General features: G+C 44.0%; 2 protein-coding genes across 6 annotated transcripts in view; one reads left to right on the forward strand and one right to left on the reverse strand.

Moving 5' to 3' along the window:
* Positions 1-11313, forward strand: part of LOC120960141 (carbohydrate sulfotransferase 11-like) — a 53675-nt gene extending 42362 nt beyond the window's left edge. Inside the window, exon 7 of the transcript XR_007452655.1 lies at positions 11304-11313. The gene's annotated coding sequence lies outside the window, so the exon portion shown is untranslated. The remainder of the gene's footprint in view (positions 1-11303) is intronic.
* The window catches only part of LOC120957343 (uncharacterized), a 60292-nt gene continuing 51919 nt past the window's right edge, over positions 10221-18593 (reverse strand). For all 5 annotated transcript variants that reach the window (XM_040379497.2, XM_040379498.2, XM_040379496.2 and 2 more), the window contains exons 8-13: positions 18196-18337; positions 17031-17171; positions 14899-15066; positions 14442-14803; positions 13354-13917; positions 10221-11117 (exon numbers count right to left, since the gene is read on the reverse strand). In XM_040379497.2, the coding sequence (XP_040235431.2) occupies positions 10658-11117; positions 13354-13917; positions 14442-14803; positions 14899-15066; positions 17031-17171; positions 18196-18337 (1837 nt within the window). In that variant the 3' untranslated portion in view covers positions 10221-10657. The remainder of the gene's footprint in view (positions 11118-13353; positions 13918-14441; positions 14804-14898; positions 15067-17030; positions 17172-18195; positions 18338-18593) is intronic.

Here is an 18593-nt window from a genome sequence, read left to right on the forward strand (position 1 = left end):
TTCAAGCTTACACGAGGAGTGATTGTATATAGAAATCTTCCGAGTTCATGTATGATTGTGTGTTATAGTGTTGTAAATAGTGTTTAACATCTTTTTCTTAATAGTTAAAACATTATTGCAGTAACCTTATCCTCGATGTTCCTCCAAACATTCGAATTTAAAACTATAGACAACAATCTAGTTTCAGACATTCACATGGATAAAAATGAGACAAATGTTAACAGAAAATAGAACAAATGTTGTACTCAATCTAATATATGGTATATCAATCTAATATATCGCTGGGTATAGCATATGGCATACGCAGCGTAATCTTAAGAATGTAAATGAAACAACAATCGAGCCGAAAAGCATTTAATGCGCACTTTGAAAGCATCATCCATTCCGGTGTATTACTTACATCTTCACATACTTCGCAAAGCTGTTCTCACCCGGTTTTAGAACTTTTATCGTGTGCTTTTATGGCCTCGCACACATACCGGGCGTACGTTAATATTAATGATGACGGAGTATAGGCACACGCTACTACTGCGAAGCCGGCTAATCACGATGATAACTTCTTGCCGGCTCATGTCATGTCCCGTGCAACCTGATGAACAATAATAAAATATCCTTCCTCTCGCTCTCCCTGCTAGTATGTTTGCCCCGCCAAGACAGATAACAAGCGCTGATAATAATAGCAGAAGCGCTGCCACTGTTCCGTATGTGTATGCCAACGCGCGGTTGCTTTTGAAGGACAAAATAAATACACCACACAGTACACAGCCAGTAAGGCGACCGACATTCTCCCGGAGGCATTTGGTAAATGGAGCAGCATGGATAATACGCGATATTCTTGCCGGAATTACTGCAGCGCCGTTCCGTTTGCGCCCGCCCAACGCACACCAGGATCAAAAGGAATGGCTGGCTCAAGTTTGCGCCTTTAATCTTCCGATGGTACAACAGCACGTGGTACAACAATGCGTTGATGTGACATCCGGTTGAATCGTTTCCTCATCGTTAAGAAGCCTCTAGTTGAATGCAGTCGTGGCAGCTTCTCCCGATTGATCAGTGTGTATGTGTGTGTGTGTGGTTTTGCGTTTGGTGAATAAGGTTGTTTGTACTGGAGGGCCAACTCCAGTTGCTAACCAGAGATGTTTGACAGTATACCCGTACTGGGTTGCCCGGATCGATCCTTGATGTCAGTGCGTAGAGCTACCCAAGGTACCGTACGGTTTGTGTATTTAATACGACAAACCGAAAACCACGAGCAAATGTAATCGAATTGAAAATGGTTTCGATGCCGACGGGGCCGATGGCTCTGCAGCCAAACACCAAACAACAACAACGGGACATCACACCGTTAGGATATAATGGAATTTGGGGGCAGAATTTCCATCCCAAGCAATAAGGGTTTGGAGCATTGATCGTCGTACCAAACGATACTGAACCGGGTCGGATTGGGGCATGAAATCAATTTGCACTCTGCACTGGTGTGGTTGAATGCGATGATTGGCTTTTGTGCGGGAAGCCGATTGGTTGATGTAGAATAAATTACACATCATTGATAATCTTGAACGCTTGGTAGTGGAATCAACCCCGGAGGCTGTTATTGTTTGCTCATAACCGAGCTTTTGCAGGCCGCTCAATTGCTTGAACATGGTTGTGTGTAGTTGACAGTTTTTGTGAAAAGTGACCAACATTCATCTGCGAGAAAGTGAGCTTTTTGTCCACGTTTCAGCCACGCATTCTTGTCCGTTGAAATATTTCAATGTCCAGCGAGGCAGATTAGAGGGTGTGCATTTGTGTGTGTGCCCGCCTGATCCCAGGTGGAAGGATTTTCCTGAGAATTTCACCTCCAACCATGTCAAATGGTCTTACGGTTGATGAATGAGAATGTCAGGAAGCATCTTCCCCGGGAGACCCGGCTGACGAGGGGTTGAATCCTTCAACAAGCTCAATATCCATCACCCAGCAAAGCTTTGGTGTGTCTCGCGTCTGTCCAATTTCGTAAGCCGCAGGTCAAATGGAATAGTGTATCCAGAGCACGATACTCCATCTAAGGGGTGTTGGGGGCATTATGACCTCAAAAAAGGTTTTCTTTTATCAATGTTACGCTTTGGGGTTGAACTTTTTTATATGTGCAAATATTCGTTTTTATTCTCACGGGAGTTTCATAATAAAGACTCTTACAATATTACATCAACCTCATGAAATAATTGCCATCAGTATACTATGCACCCTTTTGCCTCGTTTTCTCCTAATTTCGCTGCTAGCATGTGTGTGTGTGTGAGTGTTTTTGTTACGTTTTCACCTCAACTGTTTGTCCAATTCTTGCCACCGGAAAGACGATCGAAAGCAATGCTTCCGTTAGTTTGTTGTGCCGAAGGGCTTCCTATCCCTATCTCCACCCCGGCCTGTAATCTAATTTCCAAACCCACCGCGTTAAAACGACCACAGATAGCACACAGACAGGGAGCAGCAGCATAACAGCGAAACGAAAAGATACGCGAGGTCAAATGTAATTAAGAGAAGCTTTCCAAGGATATTAGGATTGGTTTCCGGCCGCCCCGGACTGGTGATAGTAAATGAGAGATAAATTTAATTTACCACTTCGCCCAACAAATTCATCTCCAGCTAAATTTTCACCGGAATCATTACAGATGGGGCAGACGGCCACAAATCATTCATCGAAAGCAGCCGTTTGCTCACAAGCCAATCGTGAAGATTGTGATTTTTTGTTGTTGCTTTCGAGTAAGTTCCTCCACTCGACTTGGGATTGAAAATGGGTTGTTTGTGCTCTGTGACTGTTGGAAATAAAACCGTGGAGTAGAAATTTTTACTTTTCCAAGTATTAAAATTTCTATTAATCTCCTTGGACTGTTGCTTGCACTGAACTTTGATTGAGTTTTACAACGCCAACGCGCTTTTGCTCGCTCTTTCTCATCGCGTCCCATCGAAGAGAGCCTTAACCGCTCTTTGCTGATAACTTTTCAAATATCCATTTCCAACATTTCGCCGGCTAGACGGCGAACAGCATCATCCCGCCAGCCATCTCAATCGATCCCAATTCTCAAATCCCAAACACACTCATTCCCGATGCAAATGACAGAAAAATCTGTTTCACTTACGACAGGTAGCGGGAAGCGGAGTTTCCCATTCCGACGGCCAAGTTTGGCGGGCGAGCTGCAAGCTGCAAGAAAAATGAAGCCAAAAACGAGCCATTTTCATCATTTTCCAACCACCATTTTGCCAGCAGCTAAACCCATCGGGCGATCCAATCAAAACCAAACTTTGCAACGATGGTTGGCAATTTTTTTTTCGTTTGTTTTTTCCGCCCCTTTCTTGTTGTTGTAGTCGTCTGCTTGATAGAGAGAAAATTGACATTTTCTTTTACGATCTCGTGTGCTGTCAAATCGTCGGAACGAATGTGTGATGTGAAGATTAGTTTTTTTCTTATGTCCTTCGTTTTTTTTTGAGTGCGTTCAGGAAAGTTTTCCAACGTGTGCGAGTGTGTTTGACTGGCTTAAGCGACTGGCAGAAAAGTGAAAATGAAAAGAAAATCAGCAGAACCAGTGCTTGAGCAGCAGTTTGGTAGATTTTGCATGTTTTTCTTCTTCACATTCGTCCCTGTTTAAAATTCACTTGGTGGGTGTTCAAGTGGATACTTTTAGTTGGACAGGTATTTGAGCCAGCAAAACCAAAACAAAAAACCTCCATCCAATCTGGATGCGAAAAGCGTCAATAACTTTTTTGTTTTGGGCAGGATTTTACTGCTGAAAGAAAAATCGATCACTCTTCTCTAGAGGGTAGAAAAAAAACAACAACAACCCGTAAAACAACAACTTTATCCTGCGAAGCTGTGAATCTGGGCACGCAGTTCGATGAATAATCGCATCCCATCGTACGAAAGAGGATAAATGCGGCTTCCAGAGGAAAATATGCCTCACAAATCTGCTTGATACAAGCGTCTGTAAGTAAGCTTTCCTCGGTCTTATACCCTTGGCTGGTGCTGTAGGCATGGTAACAACAGGAAAAGCAAACACAGGCGCACGACCAGAAGCAGCGTCGTCCTTGCTGTGTGCTGCTTCCTGCGCACAAGCAGGAGAAAAGAAGCAGAGCACGTGTAAATATGACTGTTAATATGCACAAAATAGGCAATCTACCTGCCGGTCCGTGTGTTTGTTGGAGGAGAAATAAACAAATTTCTCACCCGCTGCCTGTGGCTCCGTACCACTCATCCAAAAAAACACAATCAAACCATGGACGAGAAGATTGAATTTCATCCTGAGGATTCAATTTTATTGCTTCTTTTACGTTCGGTTGCTATTCAATAACAATATTCCACGGGCGCTCGTTGTGGTGTATTGTCGTGATTGTCCTGATAATGTACAAAACACACGAAACACACGTACCCCAGCCATCGCAGCAGCTTCTCTTTCTCCTTGTCAGTAGAGTCCTTGTCGTTTAGTGGATGGAGGGAGGAGTGAAAAATCAATACATTGCTTTTGCCACCTTTTTCATCCAGCATTATCCCGTATCATCCCATTAATCAAGAGCAGTGCGGTGTATATTTATTACCACCAATTCACTTTTACGTCTGTGTGTGAAGAAAGGCATACATAGACATACACACACACACACAGAGGCTCGCGCGCATATTCGCTGATGGACTTTGATTGTTGTTTGTTGGGGATGGCATCATCCCTACGCTTAGTAGCTGTATCTTATCGGATAAGAGAGACATTGGCGAGTGGCGGGTTTTCTGGGAACAGGGATGAGCAACTGTATCTTATTTGGAAGAAATGGGTAATTTAATGAGATCTAAGGATATAAGAAATTGTTTAAGCAACTTCTATGTTGTATTAAAATAATAAATTAAGAGCCACTTCTTCTTCTTCTTTTGGGTCAACAACCGTTGTCGGTCAAGGCTTGCCTGTATCACTTGTGGGGTTGGCTTTCAATGACTTTTGGATTACCCCCCATACCAGTACGAGGTCAGTCCTACGTATGGCTTCACGGTCTATTTGGGTCTTGAAGGGCATATTGTTAAGTCATACGAGTTGACAACTGTACCATGAGACCGGCTATGAGGCTAGAAGCTACTAATTTCCCATAAAAACTATTATTTTAGGTCAAGCGAGATGACGACTACCCCACGGAACCGCCCCCAGAGTCTTTCTGAAAGCATGACATTGAGTGTCTCTTAATAAAAAAAAGTTGTTCTTCCCTGTCTTCGTTTCACTTAAAGAATGGTTCAATAAACGGAGCTTTTATGGGCTTTTGGGGCGTTCTGATTTCAAGCTGGGATAGATACGTGATCAAGTGATTAGTAAGCGTCATGAAGCAATAGTACTCATCGTACCGGACATTCCTCTTATCATGTTTATTGCACTACGTATGATATTTTTTTATGGAAATTACATCATTTTTTTCGAGCAAGATTATCGACGAAAGCATTGAATGGATACTACATAATGTTAAGAAGCAGCAATCGGAACTACCGACTCCCGTCATAAATCAGAACAGACAGGGATTTCATCCGAAAGTGACGCAAACATCACATCCGGACATTGATGCGGAAGTGCAGATAAATGAATCCCGCACCAGGCTCGAAGGAAAAGATCCCACATCCCGGAGTATATTTGTCCTTCAAGTCTTTATCCTTTACCCATCCAGTGTAGCAGTGTGTGTGTGTATGTGTGTGTGTCTCGATGACACACTTTCTTAGCAGTTCAAGGCACCAGGGTACCGGGCAGCTCAGTGGTGGCGAAGTGAAAAGATTCAATTCGCTCGTTCATTCACTGCACGACCGAACCTCTACATATGTTTGACTGGTGTGTCTTAACGTGCCAGTGCTTGCCACATCCTGACGCTGCTCGGCTGCTGGGGTTTATCCTTTTTCCCAAGAAAATGCGCCACAGATCTCGGTGGAAAACGGAATGGTAAATGGGAAAACGGATCTCCGTTGAAATCTTGCTGCCTGCTTCCGGTAACCGTCACTTGAAACCGCTCCTGCCGCAAAGCTTCTTTTCCTGTCCTGTGCACGCGTTGTCTTTAAGAGCATTTAGATGAGTATTTTTCGCGTTCGCTCTCTCGCTTCCCATGCATCTCCCATACGGTCCAGCGACACGGTTCGGCAACAGTTCAACAGTTCCATAAATCTTCATATCACACATTTCGACTTTAAGTTGGCACGTCACATACGGACGCATGGGGCGAAGTTTGCAGAACCGATGGCGCACAGAAACGTGTCTGTTTGTGTGTGTGTGTTTGTGTGTGTATGTATGTGTGCGTGAGGATTAGGAAATGGAAATTGATGTTTTAACTGAAAGAGCGCTCCGTTTGCTGCGGATCCGTCGGTTTATCTGGTCGTCGCGCCCGTACGTGAACCTTAAATAACACTTAATGGGCAAAGCGCTGCAAGCTTCCTTGAGGGCGAGAGTGTTTCCTCCCGGGAAGGATCATCGCGAGCTATAAATAGCAAATGCGGGGATTGCTTCGCTCTGAGCCAGTATCTATTAAAGATATTAAAAAAAGCAGCGAGCGCACTGGTAAAGTATGTCGGACGCTATCCTCGGTATCGATCGGTCGGTAGCGGGTGTAATATTTCTTTCATGGAAAATTAATTTGAACTCTCTACCGCTTGCAGCAAGCAGTGCAGCAACTGTTCGTAATCCTAGCGTATGGGTGTACATGAGTACTGGGAAAGCAAGCATCGACTGAGAAAGATTTAGTATTTTAATATCGAGAATGCTGGATTAAAAGCCATTAGTTTGAGCTAATGTTTTCGTTATGAGGTCCTTGACATATTTTTTAGGTTCCTTGAGTTTTAAAGGCTCAATGAAACTTTAAATTTTAGGACCTATCACTTTTAAAGATGACATTTCACGATTTACTTTACTTACCTGAAAAAAACTAAAAAAAAGATAAATAATTAAACGTAAAATTCAAATATTTGTGCCACCATCCTGTATAACAGTATGTTAAAAGTGTTGCCTACCTTTAGGGGCTTACAGAAGGAATGAAGCGTTACAAAAAGGACCAAACAAGTGTTCCATAGAAGATCTTCATAGCATGTCGTAACATCATTTAATTGGAAAAGGTGAATATAATGAAAAATAAATAAATAAACATATAAAAAGATGAAAAAATTTTAAATAAAGTGCAAGAGTAACAAAATGAAATAAAGTAGAAAAGGAACGAAATGTAATACATGATATAGAATTGTTCTACGATAACCATGCGATAATTATAATAAAACGTTGTTTATTTCATCTTTTTTAAATCGATGCCGATCGATTGTTCTTCCTTAAATCGTTGTAAACCAATATTCATTGTGGAGAAACAATTCAGCATTTTTCACAAAGGAAGGACCAAAGTTCCTTTCAACCCGGCAAAAAAAAGAAACAATACCCCCGATCAAACGAGCTACCGATAAAGCAAATAACTGTACATTGAAGAACAGAGAAAAGCAATACATCCAACAAACCTAAACCATCTTGAACGAAATGATTTGCCGGAAACAATTTAGTATCGTGGAATGGTTTCCCATCCCTAGCGCTTGCAATAAAACGATCTGTCCGGCGAAAGGGTGTCGAACGTTTCCGAAACCGGAAGCAACCGGTGCATTATCGTTCAATGCCGCGTCATGCTGCGTCCCGGGACGACGGTACCAGCAAGCCAAAGTCAGTTTGTCACAGTATAATAAAACAAGAAAAAAAACAGTACATTGACAAAAGAATCCACCACTGCTGCACAGCAAGGATTTACCGACGCTCTTGCCCGCTCGGATGCACTTAACGGACGTTGCCACTGATGGGGGAGTGATGGAACATTGCTGCAAGAGTGGACCAGAAAGGGAAAAGTGGAAAACGGGAGAATGGTTATCGGAAAAATCCATCGCTTTACCGATCGTTTCACAGCACTCCTGCAGGCGGGCCACGAGAGTGAGAGCGAGCAATAAATCGTACCGAAACGAACGAATGTAGAATGAAAAATGTGACCCATTATTATGATTTCATTTTTCCCCTCCATCGTTTGCTGTAGGTCGTGTACAAGTGTGGCAAAGCACGCCCGCCGGTTTTGGCTCAAAAGTGCACTCAATGCAAACGAAGTGCAGCCGACCACTGGAAGCTGTAAAAGTAATATTTTAGCGTGTAATAATAATTCGTCCAACTTGTCTCCGGACTAACGGGTGACTAACGAACGGTGCAACGACAAATGATGAGAATTGAACGTTTCAATCAAATGTGCAGTGGTGGGGAAAAAAAGCTAGAAGCACGGAAGTTTGAATTGATGGAGAACTGTTAGTAACTGGTCACCAGGTGGTCTTCGTTTGAAGTGTGTGAGCACTGCTAGGAGGACGAAAACGAATGAGGAAATTGGTATGCTTCGTTTACTGGTATGAATAGTTTAACCATTACATTTGGATTTTATTTCATGTTTTAACAAAGCTTTGCGGCACAGAAAGGATACGAACACGCTATTATCCGCAGTTAAATTCCGCGTAGTTAAAAGTGTAAATCACCATTCAATTAATATGCTTGCCCTGTTCAGAAAAAAACAGCTGGAAAACGATCAAAGGAATGAACAGGGATCATATTTATTTTTCTCTTTTGATGGCTACAGAAAAAAAGGATTATATTTCATTTCGCATATAAATAAGAGGGAAAATAAATTCCAACTACCCGCTGACAGAACGGCTTTAAAACCGGTCTATAGGCAAGCTGCAATTTACCTTTTATTTATCTGATCGATTAAAATGCACCACACCAAAATGGTGCGAACAAATTATGGCCCACACCGTCGCAATTAAAAGCTTTGATTAAAATAAATTGATCCATTGAGTTCAATGAGTTCAAGGAATATGCCATCAATTTAAATATGCATCCTGTTTTGTCATCGGTTTTAATGAATTACCAAACATTCTGCACATAATTAAGTGTTATTTAGCTTCAAAATCAACTCTTTATTATTAAATACTTTCTCTTTTTCTCTCTGTCACTCTCTCTCTCTTTTTTTCTCTCTCTCTCTCGCTCTTTCTTTCTTCATTTCAAATTCTTCTCAGCTTTCACACATAAAAACACACACGCAGAACGACATAAAACTAAACAATTAATAAAGGTAGCTTCGATCTGAATTGCACTAATCTCACTCACACATCACTAACACAGTAGATGATAAATAAAACATTTAAACACATTACAGAAAACAATGAAAAACCGAGAACTGTACACAATATTTATCTACCAATCTGCTCGCACTGCCCAATACGCTCCCCTACAACACCGATACGCCTTTGATCACTAAATCCTCCGAACCATGCCGAATTTGGTAGGAGCTTTTTAGACTACAATTTACCACACAATCGCTCAATTCTTGTCACGCTGTCCTAATTATTCATGCTATATACTGTTTAAACCCTTCTCGAGCGTCTATAAATGGTAACTCCGCTCAAAGCACGGGATTGTCGCAACTGCTTTTGGACAACGAATCCGATTATGGAAAGGAGTTCGCATGCATGCTCCTCGGTGCACCTCGGTGCGTCCAGCTGCGCCACCGTTACGTCCGTTCGTCAAAGTGGGAGTTTGTTCATTATAAATTATTGTTGTGTTTCGAAATAATCACACCACCTAAACGGTGTATCCGGCGCTCTGTTTTCTCTGCCTACCCAAGGTTTAGTAGCTAATCGTGCAAATTAGTGTGCGAATGATTGTGCGCAGTTGGCAAACAACGCATTAAAAAAAACGGGGCAGCATATAAAAGGGTCACGTGCGTGACAAGGGAAGCTGGAATTTATTATAATCCATTCGCATCGAGCGCCTTTTGTTCATGTGTACGGCCGCAAGACTAGAAGCGCGCTTACGATCGCGGGCGGGCGAATGTTTAGCAGCGGATGATAATTTATGATAAAAAGCCGTAAAAACCGATTCATTTAAGCGCAAAATAATGTGAAACGTGGCCGCTTGAACTGCTTACCGGGCCGTTGCAGTGGGTGGTACAATTTGCAATTTAACTAGCTCGCTGAACAGAACGGAATGCACGTCGCTGGTTGCAATCTGGCTCTCCCATTAACACGTGCCGATGCAGGAGACTGTTGCAGTGGTACAGCAGAACGACCGTTTGATTTGGTGTCTACACACTGAACGCTTTCGATGCGGAGTGCGAACTGATGCTTTAACGATGTTTCTTACTTTTTTAAATCTTTGATACAGTTTGTATGAATAAATAACCGTTTGTTTTGTTTGTTTTTTTTTGCGCTCGAGATTTGGTGTGTGGGAATGAAACGGAAACACTGTCGACAAATCACGCGTCGACGACGTTCGATTCCTATCTGTAATTCTAATCGATTGAAGTTCCGTTTTTAGTACAGTCGCTTTTAGTACATTAAAACATTTTGGAAGAAAATCGTTTGCTTTTGCTTTGCTCTCTCATTTTCTCTAGCTCTCAATATCTCTCTCTTTCTCTGTCATGATTTAAGATATTAGATTAGTTACACTATTTTATGGCAAATTTGTTTGCAATTGTTGCTAATCAATTCCCAATTCCGTTCCACACATACACTTAGACTGCAAAAAAAGCCCACCCTCTCTCCCTTTTCAACTATTCACGAAAACAGTCCCTCCAGCAGGTGCAGCGAGATGCACAGGAAGAACTTGACTATTTTAAACTTTAGTCAAACGGAGGTCGTTATCTGCTCGACCACCTGAATCGGCCGATTCGGGCGGCAGAAGTTGACTCCGTTCGCGGTGGTCCAGTGGCAGTGATTCCAGTGACAGTCGGGCCCTCCCGCACCGGGCTGCACACCCAGTCCCTCCGGCACGCTGCGGCTGCGGGACGGATGGTACTGCAGCCCGTTGGCCGGATACGGTGGCAGCTGTTGCTGATGGTGGTGTTGATGATGGTGCTGCGGCTGCTGTTGGTGTTGATGGGGCTGCTGCTGGGGATGGTACTGTGGCGGATGGTGATGATTGGCGTGGTGCGGCGTTAACGGTTGCTGTGTGCGCGAGCTCGCGTGAGCCGACGTGTGGCGCGGTGTCTGACCACGGCTCGAGGCGCGAAAACTGTGCTGACGGTTAAGCGTGTCCCGATGGACGGTGACCGGCGTCGCTAGGGATGGATTGTGCAGTTCACACCTTCAATGTGGGGAGTACCAAAAAAAAAAAAAGAATGAAGGAAGAAAGAGAGAAATAAACAGAAGTGGCAACGGTTAAAAAGTTTTCCCAAGAAAACGCAAACGTCCGCAAAACGGTACGATGAAAATTGATTGCTCTTTGCTTTCTTTGCACTTTGCGTTCGCTTCGTTCCCAACCTGCTGGAAGAAGGTGGAAGGTGTGCTTTAATGGTACAATTTATTAATGCCTTGTTGGCCGATAATTGACGTTGATCTATGGTGGTGCGAGCGTGAGCGTGCCGCTAGCAAACGTGTAACGAGCGGGCCAAATCAAGCGGCCATTACCGGAAAGATTAAAGGCAAAGTGGAGAACGTTAATAACCGATCGTGGCGGTGTCAAAGTGTCACCGAAGTTTGGTGTAACGATTAATCCTCTTAGAGGTTTGTTTTTAAAAGACTTTTTATATCGTGACGCAGTGATGCTTCAAGGACTCTTTATTGAGGCGTATATGTTGTATTCGCTCTTTTTGTGATTTATCCCGGAATTTTTATATCGATCCGATCGAAGCAAATTCCCCAATACAAATGTGCTAATTGACATGAAGTGAAAACCATATTAACCTTCAACAACTGGCTTAAAAGGGTAAACCATTGGAAAATCAGCAACGAAAAACTCTACAAAGTTTACATAGATAGATAACTTAGAACATTTCCATCAAAGATTCACTACGTCGTGATTTATTGTATTACAATTTCTTCGCACATGACACTGAATCTTTAATTCGATATAATGTAGCTGTTACTGTAATACGAGCTTAAAACATACGTTTTGTGTATTAATAAGGATATTCATCTTCCTCGAAATGCAATGGAAATTTGTACGATTTGAAGTTGAAAAAGATGTCAATCGTAAAATGGACAAATATCAAGTATAACAGTTTTCTAAGTAACTGTTATACACGATTTTAACATATTTCTTCTGCAAAAAAAAAAAACAAATTTCAAACCCAACATAATTAATTGATTCTCTCTGCATCATATAAATCTTCGACTTTTCCCACCAGAAGCTCCCCTCTCGCTACCCTCGTGTACTACACTCTTGCTATAAACGCTCGCAGTTGTTAGACAAGTGTTCTTGGCCCCACCGTCCACACTAAATCTTCCTAATCACAGCAGCAGCAGCAGCAATTCCGAGGAAAACATGCCAAATTACACCGTCACTGAAAGCTAATGCTAAAGCTAAAAGGGCCATCCGAACCGGATGCGGGGTCGGGTTTTAGCAAGCATCGCCCCACCCGCATCGTGCGCAAATCCGGTAGGAGGATAATTTGAGTAAATTTATATCCCGGCCTCGTAGCGTCCCTGCGTCCTATTGCCTTACCTATAGCGCACCGGGCGCCCGTGACATAATGGCGAACAAAAGCTGCATTTAACTAAGCGAGCACAATTCGGCGCTAAATGGTAATAGACGTACCGGCACTTAAGAAGGAATGGTCCCAGAAACAGACACCCAAAAGCACCGCTCGCAGATCTGCATTCATAAAAAACGTGTAGTATTAGCGAAGCTGTGGGGCTTGGGTCAATGGAAGAGTACCCGAAGGAAGTTATCCCTTCTGTTTCAACGCAGGTTTTGCAACTGTAGCGACTGACACCTTAGGGATATCGATGCGTTTGATCCTCACAAAACACAAAGCACGGATGCAAAGCGCGAACGAACCCAACGGTACACACGATCCCAAGTGAACGGTTGTGCTTGTGATATAGGATATTTTCGCATAATTTCATCTTCATTAGCCATTCTGGGAAAAGGGGTGCCAAAAGCTGTCCCGTGTCAAACAAGCGACCGTGTTTCTTGTGAAAGTACAACGGGGCCGGCATGCCTTAAAGGCTACGGTTCACTGCAAAAGCAGAACCTTCTGGCGGTGTACTCCGGGGGGTCGCTTTAATCCAACCAACGTTCACCCGAACGCAGCTAATCCTTTGCGTTTAACGCACGTCGCCAGAGAAGCTTTCTTGTGGGTGGTTTTAATTTGCGCTTTTGCGCCACACTGCACGCCCATCCGCTGGAAGTCACATTCCTTTGAAGGGATATTAATGGAATCCCCTAGCAATGGCGGGGGGAAATTTAAACCTAGCTCCCAGCGACCACCGGGCCAGCATTGCAAATTTGTCATCAAAGATCAGTACACCATCGAGCAACGTACCAGCGCACCCTTTCTAATTGGGTCCAATTAAAACGGGGCTGCAGCAAAACGTACCTGGAGTAGCACCGGCTAGGCGGTGGGTAATCGGCCGCATACCCGGACGCCTGCTGGCAGGTGTGATGTATCGGATCATCGCTGAACATCGGTGTCTGGAACGCGAACGATAGGCTCTTGTGCAGCCGACCGTGCGGTTGACCCGCGCCCTGCCCGCAGAACGGACTGTGGTAGCTGAAGCCAGTACCTCCAGCACTGCCGGCCCCTCCTCCAAGCTGCCCGTTGTTGGTCGGATTATCGAGCGATTGACTGTTGCCGAGCAGACGGCCACCTGTGCCAGGGGCGGTAGCGGCCGTCGTCGCCGTAGAGTTCGGTCCAATTCCACCCGACGAGAGATTAAGCCCACCGTTCATGAACTGGCTGGTGGACAGGCAGCGCTGCAGGCTGGGGCCACCGGGATAGCTGCCGGAGCCGTGGCAGCCGTTCGAGAGGTTGGTCGCGTGCGTGTTGCCACTGTACCACTGCTGGGGGTTGTTGTTGTAGCGCTGGGAGGAGAAGCTCCGGTCCAGGATGTGCTGACAGTCGCTCGACGAGGTCGGTGCCGTGCAGCGCGATGTGATGGAACTGTGAAGCAGAGAGTGTGTTTAGTGCAGTAGTACTGTGGGTAAGGAACGCCAGCAATCAAGGGATCTAAGGAATAATCATTTGTTTGATTCATTAGTATCGGGTCTTTGTAGGTATGCTTTATCAGGATGTTTAATTACCATTGATGGAAATGCGAACAAAATTGTCTATTGTAAGTTGAGAGCTACATCATGGCTTATCATTAACATAGATCTTACAGCTTAGATCGTTTACAAATGGAGCACTTTGAATTGTCTGTAATTGTTTGCTTATTGCTCGAATTGGAAAAGGCGAAGGTATTGGATGTTTTCAGAACGACAATGATGGTTTTAGAGCTATATGTTAATACATGTACTGCCTTCTGAACTAAACTTGTTTTAGAAGCAATCACAATCGAAGTTTTGAGAAAAATAACTACCAGAAATTAATTTAAATTGATTACAAAACACTGTAAAATCCATTTCAAGATGATCCTGGCATTAGTTATCGACCCTTCTCTTCCCATTGAAAGTAGCGTAGCTTACCCATTGGTGGAGTACTTCATGTTTCGCCCGTCCGGATACCCGACGAAGAACAGTATGATGGCCGAGATGGCGGCACTGGCCGCACAAATGTAGTAGCCCGCCCGGCCGTACCGGTGGGACGAGTCGTTCAGGAAGGCGCACAGTGGCACCCCGAACAGCACCGGCAGTGATTCGGCTCCCTTGATGAAACCCCACGCCTTGGAGAAGTACTTGCCGCGGATGCGCTCGATTGCAAGCATCTTCAAGGTGTAACGGTAGCCGCCGAGACCGAGCCCGTACGCCCATGCCGAGAAGCAGAGGCCCCGGTAGTCGGCCACGGCCGATAATACTAACAACGATACTGACACTAACGTAACACAGCCCTGTTGAAGGGAGGGGAAAGAAGAAGAGATTGGTTGCAGATAGAAACAAAATGGCAAAAGCAATTTAGCTGGGACGATAACGGAACGGAACCTACCTGACAAACATATTGACGTGATATCTGCACCTTCCGGAAGGAGATCTCGAGCGTCTTGTTGATCGACGAACCACTAAACACTATACCTAACGCTATCGACAGTCCGAGAAAGGTTTGCAGCAGCACCAGGTCCTGCATGTCGTACCCTTCGCTGAACCCGTGCAGGGACTAATAGGAGCGAGCAGGAAAAGAAGAAAAGAGAATCTAGTTGAGCAATACATGACCGGGAGAAGCATTAAAAATGCATGATTGCTACTGGTTGGCACTACGGCACGGAAAGCAAACGAAATGACGTAAATCTTCTCCACTTTTGCAATGGCGATACGATTAGATTCCTTCTATTGCGGGAACCACACGTATAGATGGATGTTTCCAATAAATAAGAGCATTAGTGTACCGGTGTTTTGGTTGGCAATTTTTCCACCATTAGTGGTTCGTAGCCGCGGTTGCATTGGCTTATCTACTGCATTGCAGAATCGTGTATCGCATATCGGTGGCTAGCAAAATCCACCGTGCACGCAAGTAACTGGATCGATTTAAAGAGGATTTAATGTAAACGAACGATGTCCCCTTCCATTCGAGAGGAGCAAGGGTTTGAAATATGTTACTAATCTAATCCCGATCCTCCCCCCCCCCCCCCCATGGAAACGACAGCATTCCAACACATCCACAACGAAACTCAACTCCCAAAAGGGTGCCCTTAGTTACTTAGTTGTTGGCAGCGTGTGAGCGAATTCCCGCATCAAGCGCATAGCAACCAATACACGTGCGCGCGTGTGTTTCGAGTTGTGTCATGATCCGGTGGCTGGTTGGGCTAGAGACTAACCGCAAATGCTCTTATTGCAGCGCAAATTGATTCGGAGGGTTTAGAAAATTGGAAAACACACCCACTAACCACTGCTGCAGCGTGTTCGCGGTGTCGCGGGTTTTTTTTGTGCTTTCGTTCCAGCTGTTATGCGATTGCCCGATCCCGCGTGAACCGCTATCGCTTTTAAAACAATGCGTTCAATTTCGGGCCACCGTGCGGATGAAGCGATGCGTGACAGTTTGAGTTAAATTCAATTTTGCACTGGAACCGTTTTGTGCGCTAGCTGATTTGATTAGCGAAGCCAATGGTACAGCCCCCAGGGCTAACTAATCGAATTGGCAAAATGATTCGATTCGAATTGGGATGAGTTTTTGGGTAGCTAATAATCACTTAAACTGCGCACGTGATGAACGGTATTGAAGTGCGTTTTAGTTGGGCTAATTGTATTTCACTTATCGTCGGCTGTTAATAAGCGCCTGAAGGTATGCAAACTGGTGTGGCAAATGTTTGTTTGAATGTTTGAAATCAAAATTACTCCTTTATTTCTAGACGAGGAACGGCTTGTGAAGTTTTAAGGATGAAAAGAGTTCAAGAAGTCAATTAATTGCTTATGTTGAATAAACGAATGTAAAAAATACCAACTAGTAAATAAATGCTGGCAGTTTAGTACGCCTTAAATTGGCAATATATGTAGGATTTATTAAAATTAATTATTATATCAATTATGCATTCTTTGTTCTGCTATATACTTAACATTGGAATATTAGAAGTAGGAGAAATCTCATGTCAGGGCAATGTTTTTAAAGTTATATTGTTCCTATAAGGTCATAATATCTTCCAGCAAAAGGGTAAGGATTTTTTTGCATCAGCATACTTGTTGCTTTCGAGTTGATTCACCTTTCTAAAAGAAAGCCCGACAATATCGTTTACAAAAACCCTTCCTCAACAGACGTTCGTAAGCCTTCACAAATAAACATTTTCCACCCTTCGTTGATAGAAAACCATTTGCTGCCTGGATAATGCTGGATGATGAGAAAAAGAAAACCCCTTTTTTCCTCAATTTATGTGGGCGAAATCAATTTCCTTCCTATTTTTGTGGAAGCCAGAATAAACCCGATTGGCCCCCGGTGGGACGTTTCCGTTGCAAGCTATCCAAAACGATACTTCCTGTGTGGAGTTTTAGCTAACACAAACACAAATCCAAGGCCAATGTGGAGGCGGGAATTGAGGCGCATTAGTTTGCCTTTAGCCCGCCGGGCGGGTGGACGAGTGGATTGTTTCTATTTTGTGTTTCTCCTGCCGGCTTCGTAGTTGTGTAACTTACCAGGAAAAATATCGGCGAATAGATGCCGAGCGCGGCTACCGATGCCGAGATGGACAGCATCCGCACCGAGGACGATTTGAGGGGCGTGAAGTCAAGGAACGGTGGCTTCGGTGTGCGAACGTGCGTTTTCTTTTCCTTCACCTGCAATTGTAAGAAAAGCGTGTAGAGAGGGGCCACCCAAAAAACGCATTACTTGGTGAGCAGGAAATGTAAAAAAAGGACGCATGGACGATTTATGAAACAATGCGATGATTGAAAGGTTTATTAAACTGTACGAAGGAAGAGTGTCTAGTGCAGCCTGGGCGGAAACGACGCAATAAGGAAGATGTTTAATGAAACTACTGGCTTTGATCGATTGTTTTCAACAGAACTGTTCTTCAATAGAATTTTTTACACAACGCTCATTCATTAAGCTGTCAATCTGGCTCATATTGAACAGACAGATGATCAATTGAATTTTAACTTTTTTCTAGACGTGAATTGCTTCCACTGGGAATAGAAATGAGCTTTTATGAACTCTTCTGAAAATCCCTAAGGCTAGGAAATACAAAAAAGACACACACACACATACGAGTAAAAGTTCCAATTTATCCCGAAAAATGAACATCCGTTTTGATTCAAACTCAATCGAGCAATATTTCAAGAAAACTATTTTATTAACTAAATCCAATGCTCAAAGCTTCTCGAAAAAGTTAGCCAACCCTCAATGCTGCCAGCTGCGTTGGCCGTTGCGTCATGTGACGGCAGCGATCATATTTCTATTGCGAGTTGATTGGCCTCTTTTAGCACCGATTAGAGCGTCGGAAACTTGATACCTTTTACTTGCGAAGCCAGCGCCAAAATTTCTTGGAACACAGTTTCAATCTCTTCCTTCAATAAACTTCCACCCGGTGTAGCCATTTCCAATCTCGAGGTTTACTTTTTTCCTCTGCTCCCTTCGAGCGTGATATCAATGTAGTTTACTTTGTGGGCAGTGTGTGTGTGAGAGAGAGTGAGTTTGTGAATGGATGGTGCTTAGACAACGCTAACGGATGTGTTGAAGTTGAAAAGCCTTTTCGGGCAGCAGACTGGCATGTGCCGGAAGTGCGAATAAAGCAACAATCTGCATAGTGGTCGTGTTCGTGTTGTGGGTGGGTTGAGTGGTGTGTGTGTGTATGTGATTTACCTTTTTCCTTTGGTTTTTCAAGTGTAGTATCGCACGCCGTTGCGGATGATAGAGTGAGGCCGGCCGGTAGAGCAGTCCCATGAAGAAGCTGAACGACACCAGACCGGTGACCGCTTGCAGCCCCAGGCGCCAGCCCATTTTCCTGCAAAAAGTGTGTGTGTGTGTGTGTGTGTGTGTGTGTGTGTGTGTGTGTGTGTGTGTGTGTGTGTGTGTGTGTGTGTGGGAGAGAAACAGAGAGATATATATAGAGAGAGAGTTGTATAAAGAGAAAATGAAAGTGAATGACAGCGTTCTTTGGAAGGTCGGAAATGCAATAAAAAGGGCTTTGAATGGATGCTGGCCAGTGTTGGAGCGCAGAAGCAATCGCCCGAAGGTGCCAGAACACTTGATTGATGCAA

This window comes from Anopheles coluzzii, chromosome 3, assembly GCF_943734685.1.
Source record: "Anopheles coluzzii chromosome 3, AcolN3, whole genome shotgun sequence".
Lineage (NCBI taxonomy): Eukaryota > Metazoa > Arthropoda > Insecta > Diptera > Culicidae > Anopheles > Anopheles coluzzii.